The sequence below is a fragment of the Topomyia yanbarensis genome, unplaced genomic scaffold (assembly GCF_030247195.1).
Source record: "Topomyia yanbarensis strain Yona2022 unplaced genomic scaffold, ASM3024719v1 HiC_scaffold_55, whole genome shotgun sequence".
NCBI classification, from domain to species: Eukaryota; Metazoa; Arthropoda; class Insecta; order Diptera; family Culicidae; genus Topomyia; species Topomyia yanbarensis.
Genome location: NW_026683769.1, coordinates 152012 through 165004, shown reverse-complemented (window position 1 = coordinate 165004; position 12993 = coordinate 152012). Strand labels below are relative to the sequence as shown.

Below are 12993 nucleotides of genomic sequence, written 5' to 3'. Positions count from 1 at the left end.
ATCTAGTTAAAGCCAATGACACTTGTCGGAAACAGTACAATCTGCGACATTAGAGGTTTCCAAAAACTTTTCAGACTGGTCAATTAATTTACCGCACAAATATGCGCCTTTCAAGTGCCATAGATAGCTACAACGCTAAATGCGGGTCCCAATACTTGCCATGCAAGGTCAAGGCAAAGATTGGCACTTCCTCGTATGACCTTGTCGATATGGATGGTAAGCCCTTGGACATCTGGCCAGCAGTTCACCTTAAGCCCCTTGAAACACCATAAAATTCTTGCTTGCCGATTGAATTTGTCTCACTACTCCTATTATACCGTCAAACGGGGTAACTTGCAACAGCGGCGTAACTTGCAACACTTCAACATGTTTCTGTTCAGATTAATTTAACAACGCTAATAATAGTGTTTGCAATTTAGCATTATAGCTGTCAAAAGTCAGCATATGTTAAAAGATAATCATGTACTACCAGTCATTATTTTCGGTTTCTTTAGCGCGATAGTGTAATCTTCTGTATTTGGAGATATTTCAATAAAAAACAAACTGAAATGTCGTGCTTTGGTCCACTTCAATGATAAGAGCATTTCATTTGTATCTCTTACGTACAGATCGAGTATACAACAACAAACGTTACTATAAGATTTTATGGTCACCGCAACATATTTATTTCATGGACTTGTTGACTTTTCTCGGTGAAAATGAAAACTCCAAATTTTCCCATTACCACACGTAACGTTTCGGCTTACTGCTCTTCAGCCATCGTCGGACGCATAAACTTATATCACGCATCTCCATTCACTCTCGTTCACAGTGTTTGGATAGCGAGGAACGCAGACAGTCGAAGAGTGATCGCCCGCCTAGCGGTGGAGAGTGAACGAGAGTGAATGGAGATGCGTGATATAAGTTTATGCGTCCGACGATGGCTGAAGAGCAGTAAGCCGAAACGTTACGTGTGGTAATGGGAAAATTTGGAGTTTTCATTTTCACCGAGAAAAGTCAACAAGTCCATGAAATAAACAAACGTTACTGTTTGATACATGTTTGTTTACCCTCTCAAATATATGCAAGATAACGATTTAACTATATTAACTACCCATGTGGGGTAACATGCAACAGTATTTTGTCTTATTACTATTATGACTCTAGCCATCTGGCTGATTGAGCGTTTCAAATAATAGTCTGTATAGCATTTTGAATCAAATTTTAAAGGTATAACCTACAACTAGAATATGAAAATGCTCCTTAAATACAGAACAGTACCAGGAAGTCGTCTTTACGTGAACTTGCTTCTCTAGCAATACTAGAAAATTCTCAATTTCTATCTTCTTATACTCAACTCAGGAGTGGAACCAAAAAAAAATTTCGAAGGGGGTCCGAAATTTCGATTTTGAAATATTCAATGTACAATACGTAATATCTAATACCCTTCTTTTTAAAATCAGTTTTGGAATGATTTGGAATTTAGAATGAATTTAAAATAGAAACTATTTTAAAATTTCTCAATGAGATAAAAAAAATTCGAGAAGGTCCGGACCCCTAGAGCCCTTCCCCTGGATCCACCACTGACTCAACTGGATTGTTCTAGCATTTATAATAGTCCGATTGCATGGAAATGATAGTCGTTGACAGTGTAAATTAATAGGTTTTCTGTTATCAATAATATCTGAAGACAACAAAGATGTAGTATAATTTAGTTCTCGCCGTTCACTGATAGTTTCACCGCACTGTTCCAGTGGAATCTAATCACGTTAATTGCGATAGAACTGAAGTTATAGTTCTATGGATAATACTTGTTACTTACTAGTTCTGAAATGAAGGGTTAAAACCCTGTTAGCTAGCCTTTCCTACGAATTTCCTGAATAAATCGAATGTTCCCGCTGTTCAAATACGTTGTTGATTATAAACAACATGGGCATCCAAATTATAGTACATTTGGTCGCTGTTCTTTGTAAATAACATGGGTATCCAAATTATCGTACATTTGGTCAATGTACTAAAGGTAAACAAAAATATACAGCAATAGACTTCAATGAAGTTCATGTGTTGCAAGTTACCCCATATGCGGGGTTACTTGCAACAGGCATATTTTTTGGCCATCGTGAAAACAGGGAATGATGCTTTGATTTGTAAAATACCATTTAGTAGTCTTTATACTCCCATTAGCGCTTGCACATATTGAAAATTATTCTAATGTTACAGCATTTTTAGTTATACTGCTTTGAAGTTGAAAAGTGTTGCAAGTAACCCCGTTTGACGGTACATAAGTTGATATCTGAAAGGTCAAACAAGGACATGTAGAGAAAGATATATAGCTTTTAGTCAGTTTATTCCATAGCTCATCCTCGTGGTACGTAGGTTTTTCAATCAGAATCCAGTGATCATATCTTTAAACCATCGTTGAGGGTGTCTACAAACACAGAAATTCTTTAAAATTACTCATCGTGGCCAGACAGATGCCAGGCCGAAAAAAAATCCATTAGCTAGTTATAATTTAGAAATCGGGTCCACCACTTTAGAGGATGCGGTTTCAACTGCCTCTAAGAGCGGGTCGGTTCATTTAATTGGAATGAGTTACCTTAGATAACCACCATTACTAACAAAGGTTGGGCGAGAAGCCGTCCTCGCACACAGTCTTACTCCGGACGCGGAGCTCAGTCCAGATAGGCTTGCTTGTTATTATAATTAAATCTACCCGGGTAGGAAGTTGAAAGTATGCGCGCAAATACTAGGATAAATAGTGGTAGTAGTAGATGTGGAGGTAATTAGATTAGGTTAGTGGAGTAGTAATGCTAGGTCAGTGGAAATGATATATGTGTCTGTAGAGAGTGGGTTATATGAGCGAACGTGATTAAAATCTCCAGAGGCCTCTATAGTGGAATGATTGGGATAGAGTAAATGAAGGCGAATGAGTGAGATCTACAGATTATCGACACTGGATTTAAATAGAAAATAAGAGCAAAACATTGCTATCAATTTTGCTGTGCTCCCGTGGTCCTGTATGCGTATATCGAGAGATTTTCACTTCCTTTTTTAACTCTTTTCGAATTCAGGAAAGCGAAGGTGTGAATAGACGAGCTCAAGGTCTCACTTAGGGTTTATCTGAACGGATTAAGAACCTCTTTGAGTCTTCAGATTTATCCGTAAGGTGTATAATTGATGTACTAAGACATTTTAGAGATAATTTGATTAATCCAGTATAAACATTTGACAAAAAAAAATCTTCGATTTTTTTTCTCCCAGTCCGGGGAGTATTGTAACCAACGGGTTTCAATTTCTCCAACTCGACCCAAATTAACATGAAAATTTATTTTGTTTTATATTGTTTATCTATTTGAGAGTGGTAATTATATAAATTTGAATTTAGCAGAATCAAGGGGCAGACTTTGATTGAAATATTTGAATTGTATAATGAATTTACTAACCTATAATTTTAAAATCTAGCTAGGTATAATACTAAACCATGCGCCAAAAATAGGAAAAATAGCGAAGTAATCACTCTCAAAAGAACATTGAAAGCTAGGGTATAATAACCGTCAATTTAAAAATAATCGTTAATTGAGTATTAGGGTGGCTATATACGAAACTCTGCGTCTACGGGATGTAGAACCACGATCAATATAGTTGGCAGGTTTCGTTGCGTTCGGGATATGAGAGTGAGAGTTCCGGTATGGGAGAGAGAGCAAGGACTATAAAAGGAGATGAAGTGATGTGGGTAGAGCTCTTTTTTATTAAGTACGACACTAGTGTGACGGGAATGCGGTCCCTCGAGCGCGGTTTAAGGATTAAACCAAAAAGCTACATTCGGGCGAAATTTTAAGTGAAGTGTGCCATTAAAAATCACCGTTGTGATATAGTGAGGCGGGAAGTTCGTGGAGTGGTGTCCTTTGGACGAAGAAAAGCGCTGCTATCAGGACCGGCAGTGAGCGTGTCGAAAAGTTAGAGGTCCTATAGCTAGACGCATGCCCGAATTAAAATATGTCGTGCGGCTTCCCCCTCTAAAAAAACCCACTCTTATTAGTGCACCCTGTAAATCTAGTGTCCGCTCGAGTACGCCCTGATCGTACGTCAACACACGATCCCGCATCCTGTCGATCGATCACCCCACGCGGGTGACTATACCTCATCGATTTCGCCATTACGATCGATGTGGAATACCGTTGTGAAAGAAGACACGTTGGACCCAACACTAAGAAGCCTGACTCCGCATCCCCCCTTCGTCGTCACATCAGCAACCACTACTACGGTGGTAGTCCGATCCAGCTATCCCACACTACCGGGTCATCGTGAACTCTCACCGAACGCCGACGACCCGTCACCACCACCGTTGCGACCGGCGAGTCGCTCACTAAGGTATGTGAGTACCCCTAACATGACCTGTCTGCTCTGTCCGGACGAACAGTCTATCCGGTAGTTTTTACCCATCAAGGCGCCCACCCAACTAACGGCCGCACCATGCTAGCCAACGAAAAAGAATAAATTGTAATTTGTAAAGCAATGATTGCGCAAGATAAAATTTAAGAATTTGATCTAACTTAAAAATTATCTTTCAATAATAACCGTGAAATGCAGTTAAACTAGTCTTTTTACATAATCGGTTCCGAAAAAGATTATTGTGAGGTCATTTTGGAGAAGGTAAGTGCCAATCTGTCGTTCTATCTCCTAGTTTGCCCAGAGAAAGAGTAGTTAGCCGGGAATCGTTTATTTTTATAAAAAGAGTGAAAATTGACTTCGTTTCAAATCGAGTCCACTTTTTCGCGAGAACCCGTATCTTGACGACCATGGACTAATCAGGCGGCGTAGTAGAACCAACTTATGCGAATACACCACAACTGATGCGAGAAATCTTATAATTCTTCTAAAAAACGATCATGTCACGATGCTTATCGTGCATGACTATCATGAACGATATCATCATCGCAATCATGAAACAGTTGTTAATAAGATACGCCAGAGGTACTACATCCCAAAACTAAGAGTAGCATACCGGAAGGCTAGAAACCAATGCCAGCTATGAAAAAATCGCTATTCTGTCCCCCAAGCTCCTCCAATGGCTGACCTCCCACCAGCCCGATTAGCAGCATTCGCGAGACCCTTTTCGTACGTTGGTGTCGATTACTTCGGTCCTATGCAAGTAGGCCGAAGGAAGGAAAAACGCTGGGGAGTTCTCATAACTTGTTTAACGGTAAGGGCAATACATCTGGAACTTGCGCATTCTCTAAGCGCTGACTCATGCGTGTTGGCGTTGCGAAATTTTATGGCGCGACGAGGACTTCCAATTCAAATCTATAGCGATCGTGGAACAAATTTTCAAGCAGCTAGCAAGAAGTTAAAAGCCATGTTGAAGGATCTGGATCAAGACAAGATGTTACGTGAAATTGTTAGTGCTCAAACAGAATGGTCTTTCCTTCCACCCTTATCACCGCACATGGGTGGATCGTGGGAACGATTAATTCAAACGGTAAAAGTAAATCTTGATCAAATTAGGCCAGAACGTAATTTAACGGACGAAATCCTTTACAATATTCTAATGGAAATTGAAAACGTCGTTAATTCCCATCCCCTTACACACGTGCCCTTGAACGATGCAGAAGCCCCTGTTTTAACTCCGAATCTTTTTATTCTGGATTCATCTAGCGGATTCAAACTTGCAACACAGTTGGACGACAGGTATGCGGTATTGAAAAGATCTTGGCGCATTTCTCAAATAGAAGCAACTTTGTTTTGGAAGCGCTGGATTCGCGATTACTTGCCAGTCATTTTAAAACGAACAAAATGGTTCAAAGAAGTGAATCCGATAACAATTGGAGACATTGTGGTCATTGTCGACAATCAACTCCCCCGGAATTCCTGGCCCAAAGGGCGCGTCATTGCTTTGAATAGGAGCAAAGATGGACTAATAAGATCAGCAGCAGTTTAAACAGCAGGTGGCATTTATGAACGTCCGGCAGTTAAGATGGCAGTCCTAGACGTTCAGCGCGAAACACAGGTAAACCAGATTGGATCAATCGGTGTACGAGGTGGGAGTGTCAACGACCCTTCGGTCAACGTGCTTCATTAGGACAACATCTGCTCGCAAACCCATGGTTCCCTGACATGAGCCGTTCACGGACAACAGCCCTTGCTACCCTATCATAGTACAACGGCGAAATCGACGACATAGTACAAAGGCAAACCGCATGGAAGTGAGTCGAGTGCTGTGCTAGTAAAATAGTTGGTAACATTAAGATGCTATTCTAGCTTAATTACTGAAATTTTATAATTTATAAGAGATTAAAATTAAGATCATTGAGGGCCTAAAAGTAGTTCCCGTACAAAAAGTGGCAAGAAAAATGATTTTCAGCATTTACACTCAACTAACCTATAACCATCATAGGTTCAGCGAAACGCTTACCACAGAAACTAATAGTTGAAACGGTACCGGTAAAAATTAGGTGAGCAAAACAATGTAATTGCAGTTATCATTTGTACAATTGTATTACCGTTAGGTTCTCAGGATCAAGTCGTTCTTGTTATTGATAAGGCGTAGGAAACGCGAAACGAACAGAAGAACACTAAACGTAAGACACAAATTTGATTTAATGAAATATTATACATGAACTCGGCTATTTCAGCAAATTTTTAACTCCAATATTCAATAAAAAATTAAAATTTTGGAATCTTCTTCTGCATTGACGCCCAATCAACAACCGGGGTCTATCCGAGTAAATCGTGGGAGTTGAATGACATACGGAAACAGGAGCTAAATACCGCATGAAATTAGCCGCTAAATGGCTCACTGAGACAAGAGCTAAATGGCGACGTAAAAGATTGAGACAAAAAGCAAGAGAAGAGTCGAGAACTGAATCGCTCAAAGGTCGAGCCATTTTTTGGGTCAAGTGGGGCTCCAAGATAGCTGCGGGAATTCGTGAGCAAAAGAAAGAGATGCGACGAAAGCGAACCAGACCCCCTCTCTTTCCTCTAAATGATACCTTGATGTAGTTTCGTGGGGAAGAAGGGTCAAAAAAGAGTAAGGAGTGTTTTTATTGGTTTGGCACGAAAGTAAGTCGTGAGTCCCACACAGTGCCAATACACTACAGGCAAGGCTTTTGAAGCTTTATTTCGACGAACTGAATCGAAAGGTATATGAATCTCGGATGAGAAGTCTATTTTTAGAGTGATTGCATAGCCTTTTTTATATGAGATAGGCAAAACATCGCAGTTGGTAAAAACGCGATTAACAAACTTGAGAGGATCAAGTACGTTGAAAGTTGAGAGTTACGAGTGCTTAGAGCGCTTGATTGATTGTCTTTTATAATTTTATAATAGTAGAACGAGTATGGTTTTTATTTTGTACCTACGTTTGAGACAAATTGTTTATTAACAAAGAATACTTAACAAAAATGTCAAAGTGACTTTGTCTATTTGATTGCCGCGGCGAAAGTTATCTTTGTTGGAAAATGTGACGCCTTAAAAAGCCCTGTATAATATGTATTTATATATCTAATATTTCTTTTTTGCAATTTTCAGGTATTTGGCAAAATTGCAATGGATGACGATACATCAATACATCGAAACAACAACTTTCAAACATTTCCACAAGCGGTGCTTGTCCTGTTCCGCTCTGCAACTGGTGAAGCTTGGCAGGATATTATGTTGGATTGTTCTGCTCGACCAGGAGAAGTGAATTGTGATCCATTGTCAGATGATGCTGGTTCGCTTGAAGGGTGCGGTTCGAGTATTGCATTTCCTTATTTTATTTCTTTCTACGTATTATGCTCGTTTCTTATAATCAACTTATTCGTCGCCGTTATCATGGATAACTTTGATTACCTTACACGTGATTGGTCAATATTGGGACCTCATCACTTAGATGAATTTGTAAGATTATGGAGTGAATACGATCCTGATGCAAAGGGAAGAATAAAGCATTTAGATGTGGTAACACTACTCAGGAAAATTTCCCCACCACTAGGATTTGGTAAATTATGTCCACATCGTGTCGCGTGCAAAAGATTGGTGTCTATGAATATGCCATTGAATAGTGACGGGACAGTTCTTTTCAACGCAACATTATTTGCTGTTGTAAGAACATCACTAAAAATCAAAACTGAAGGAAATATTGATGATGCCAATGCCGAATTAAGAGCAACTATAAAACAGATATGGAAGCGAACAGCTCCGAAACTATTGGATCAGGTTGTTCCACCACCCGGTGTCGACGATGAAGTAACAGTGGGCAAATTCTATGCTACTTTTCTTATACAAGATTATTTTAGAAGATTTAAAAAACGGAAAGAAACCGATAATAGACATGTTGATTATGATAATAGACGCACCACATCGTTACAAGCTGGATTGAGAACATTACATGAAGCTGGTCCTGAGCTTAAACGTGCTATTTCTGGAAATCTAGAGGATATAGGAGATGACAATCCAGAACCCATGCATAGGGTATGTATCAAACTAAGTACTACATTTCAAGCGTTATTTTATGGAATTCCTTCTCAATAAAACACGTTCATCTAAGATAATTTTAAGAAAATCTCTCAGGGTGTTCCACAAATTGTTGCCTACGGACAGATTATGGTTAAGGAACCTAATTTGCCAGTGGGAATAATTGCGGTACAGTTCGTTTCAATATACATTTAATACCATTGTCTAAAATGTGTGCGTGCGTGCTTTTTTGTCAAAATATTGATGGAAAATTTGAATAAAATCTTAATACCAAAAACATTGTGATCTGCCGTAGGGATATGACTATCATTTGGCGAAAGAATATTAGGAAAATTCTGCAGATTCCCCGAGAACTAGGCTAGGCTAGGAGTACAGAAAAATTCGGTTTTCCAGCGTACGTTAGTTCATCTTGAGTACATTCCGTTTCTTGATTAAAAAAAAAATTCACATTTTTCACTAAAATTTTCGATTTTTGATATAATATAGGTAACACGTCTTCTCGCTCGATCTGAAAGTTCTGAATAACACAAAAAATTGTATCAAAACGTAAAGTATAATTTTCAGATGGAAAATACTTAGTTTTACTATTCTGTACGTATAGTTGAAAACAACAAGTTTTCCATTTCAGCTCTTGGATAGGGGAATTATGGTTAAAACCGACACCTTAAGCTTAACACTTTTTCTTGGTTGCCAAAAAACCAATAAAATTATAATTTCTATGCAGTATTCTTCTTGAGAAAACTCTTAACAAGACTTAATTTTGTCAGCGCTTCAAAAAATCAATTTCAGTAAAAAATATTGGTTGTAAAACTTGGAAAACAAAGTGACTTTTTGTAGGCACTGCGGGTAAAATCGACATCCCATAGGGTTAAGATCGACACCCCCTTCAATTTATGTTCTCTCCACTTTATTAAAATCTGTATCTTTATTAAAAATGAGATATATGCGTAATTAATAAAGTGTGAGTATGTGTGATGTAAATATGTGCTTATTATAGCTTCATCATGTAGTGAGGGGAAGAAAGTTCGAATGTGTAGTACTATAAATAAGAGTATTTTAAAGAAATTGGTCTTGTCCAAAATTTTTCCCACTTGGGAATTTTGCATAATTCCAGGCGCTTGGTGCTTATACCAAAAGACAGTTTCGGTTCATATTCCTCGTCGGCAAACAGAACCTCTGTGCTTACTATCGAGACATCACTCGGTATAAGCCAGTGGTTTAGTGTTCACGCAAGACGTGTGACTTTTTGGAATTTAGTGCCTAATTAGTGCTAATTTGGGTACTAGTTCAGATACATAGTCTAACTGGACACCCAGATGGTGCTAGTTACTGACGAGGAGAATCCGAAACACTAAAACAAAAAAACTATACTTTATGTAAGGTATGTGCCCTCATGCACAAAGAAATTGGTCTTGTCCAAAATTTTTCCCACTTGGGAATTTTGCATAATTCCAGGCATTTGGTACTTATACCAAAAGACAGTTTCAGTTCATATTCCTCGTCGGCAAACAGAACCTCTGTGCTTACTATCGAGACATCACTCGGTATAAGCCAGTGGTTTAGTGTTCACGCAAGACGTGTGACTTTTTGCAATTTAGTGTTCAACTAGTGCTAATTTGGGTACTAGTTCAGATACATAGTCTAACTGGACACCCAGATGGTGCTAGTTAATGACGAGGAGAATCCGAAACACTAAAACGAAAAAAACAATACTTTATGTAAGGTATGTGCCCTCATGCACAAAGAAATTGGTCTTGTTCAAAATTTTTCCCACTTGGGAATTTAGCATAAGAGTATTTTATACTACAGGATTATTTCTTGATATGGGTATTTCCAAATACACCTTACGCACATCATTGCAAGCTTCAGTGTCATTGTGCTTTGTGCTCACCTCTAACATACCATGTGAGGCTGACTTTTGTGCTCACCCTTAACATACCGTGTGAGACTGACTTGGATGCTCACCCTTTCACTCCTCTGCCACGCCACGAGGCATCAATAGATAAGTCCCAACATACTTCGCTACGACCCTCCCATCTTGGCATGAGGCATTCCACATATACGTCTATACACTCGCTTTTCTGCCTTGCTTCGGGGTGGCTAGGTTTACCCCTTACGCGGTTGCCACTCGCTGCGCCAAACCTGCCTCAGCATGAACAGACCATTCACTCACTTTTTTGCGCTCGGCCTTTTTCGCTCCAACTAACCAATCACTAGTTAGTCGTGCCCGTCGTCGGTTGCTCAGTACGCCAAATTCCCTGTAGCCTACAGACAATCTGGGTGGTTGCAGTCGAGACTGCGTTCCACTTCTCCACCGATTGACACATCCGCTGAATAAGGGTATCAGGGGTTGTGTCCCAGCCGCAGACGTCGAGAATTGCTCTTCTTTCGACATTGAAGCGAGGACATACGAACAGTATGTGTTCGGCAGTTTCGCCTACACCTGTGCAGTCAGGGCAAGCGGGGACCTCCGCCTTTCCGAACCTGTGGAGGTACTGTCGGAAGCAGCCATGGCCTGACAGGAATTGTGTCAGATGGAAGTGAACTTCCCCATGGGGTCTGCCCACCCAGCTCGATATGTTAGGTACCAGCCGGTGGGTCCACCTACCTTTCGAGGAGTTATCCCACTCACGCTGCCATCTGGCGACCGAGGTCACCCTGGTGCGCTCGCGGGCTCCTCTAGTTCCACGTAGCTCTAGGCACTCCTCGTCTTCCCGGATGACCAGCCCGACTGGCATCATGCTTGCTATCACGCAGGATGTATCGTGTGATACCGTGCGGTAGGCAGATATCACTCTGAGGCACATCACGCGGTAGGTGCTCTCCAGTTTTCGTAGGTAACTGGTTACCCTCAGTGCTCTTGACCATGACGGGCCGCCATACCTGAGAATAGGAACGGCAACGCCTACTAGTAGCCTACGTCTACTGGCGCACACCTTTGAGCTGTTGGACACCATCCTCGATAGAGCCGCAACAGCAGTCGACGCTCTCTTACATGTATAGTCGACATGGCTGCCGAAAGTGAGCTTGTCGTCTATAATCCGAGAGATTTCAGACTCCGCTGTGAGGTGATCACGACATGGATAACTGCATGTTGTGCCGACTTGCGGTTGTTGACGATAACTACCTCCGTCTTGTGCTGAGTGAGCTCCAGGCCTCTCGCGCTCATCCATTCCTCCACTGTGTTGATCGCGTGTTCTGCAGTTAGTTCTACCTCAGGGATTGACTCCCTATAGACCTCCAAGGTTACGTCATCGGCAAAGCCGAAGATCTTGACCCCAGGAGGGAACTTCAGTCTCAGAACCCCGTCATACATGAGGTTCCGTAGCACCGGGCCTATTATCGAGCCCTGCTGGACTCCGGCGGTAATCGGAACCCTTTTTGACCGGCATCGGTCTCGTATAGTAGTACGCGGTCTTGGAAGTAGCTTGCCAGGATCCGATACAGATCCACCGGTAGGCTAAGCCGGTGTAACGAGAGCGCGATGGCATCCCAGCTCGCGCTGTTGAATGCGTTCTTCAGGTCACGTGTCACTAACGCACAGTATCGAATACCTCGCCTGTTTCGTTGGATCGCTATCTCGGCAGTATTTATCACTGAGTTGAGAGCGTCCACCGTGGACTTACCCTTCCGAAAGCCAAACTGGTTGGTTGACTGGCCGTCCGTACCTTCTGCGTACGGGGTTAGCCTGTTGAGGATGATCCTTTCAAGAAATTTGCCAGTTGTGTCGATCAGACAGATTGGTCTGTACGCCGATGGGTCGCCTGGCGGCAACACCAGTTTCTGCCTTTTCCATCTATCGGGGAAGCGGTACTTGTCAAGGCAACTCTGCATAGCTAGCCTGAACATGTTCGGGTTCACTATGATCGCTGCCTTGAGAGCGCAGTTTGGAACTCCATCCGGCCCTGGAGCTTTGTTCGTTGCTAGGGAATTATCCACTGCGAGTAGTTCTTCGTTCGTCTTCGGAGCCACCATTTCGGCCGTTCCCGCACTGTCGCGTAGTGCAGGTCGCCAGGGGCTTGTGGCTCGAAACGGGAAGAGTACTTCGATAATCGTCGCCAACCGGTCCAGAGACCGTTCTGGGGGTGAGGAGCCCCCTTTGGTCTTGGCCATCACAATCCTGTAGGCGTCACCCCACGGATTCGCGTTGGTACTCTCACAAAGGTTGACGAAACACGCTCTCTTGCTGCTTTTAATGGCCTTGTTACTCGGCACTCCACCAGTATACCGGGCATCTGCCGTTTCTTGGCAGGGTTTTCCTCGGCATAGTGGCGTCGCACGCGCGTGGTAGGACGGCTACCAGCGCATGCCCGCTTAGACTGTCGGTGTTGGTCTCCAGTCCCAGGGCCGCGGTGAAAGCTTCGCTGTCGAAGTGATTGGACTTTCACCTGCGTACCTGACAGGGATCTCCCGCCCTCGGATGCTGCACACCGTAGTTGATCCTAAAGCAGATTGCTAAATGATCGCTATGGGTGTAGCCTTCGTCTACCCTCCATTCCATGCCTGGAACGAGACTCGGGGTGGCAAATGTTACGTCAATGCATGCCTCCACCCCGTTTC

At 42.0% G+C, this 12993-nt stretch overlaps 1 protein-coding gene across 6 annotated transcripts in view; it reads left to right on the top strand.

The window, feature by feature from the left end:
• The first annotated feature begins 7645 nt into the window (after nt 1-7645).
• The window catches only part of LOC131695801 (voltage-dependent calcium channel type D subunit alpha-1-like), a 149928-nt gene continuing 144580 nt past the window's right edge, over nt 7646-12993 (top strand). For all 6 annotated transcript variants that reach the window (XM_058984327.1, XM_058984325.1, XM_058984328.1 and 3 more), the window contains exon 1: nt 7646-8430. In XM_058984327.1, coding sequence (XP_058840310.1) covers nt 7792-8430 — 639 coding nt within the window. In that variant the 5' untranslated portion in view covers nt 7646-7791. The remainder of the gene's footprint in view (nt 8431-12993) is intronic.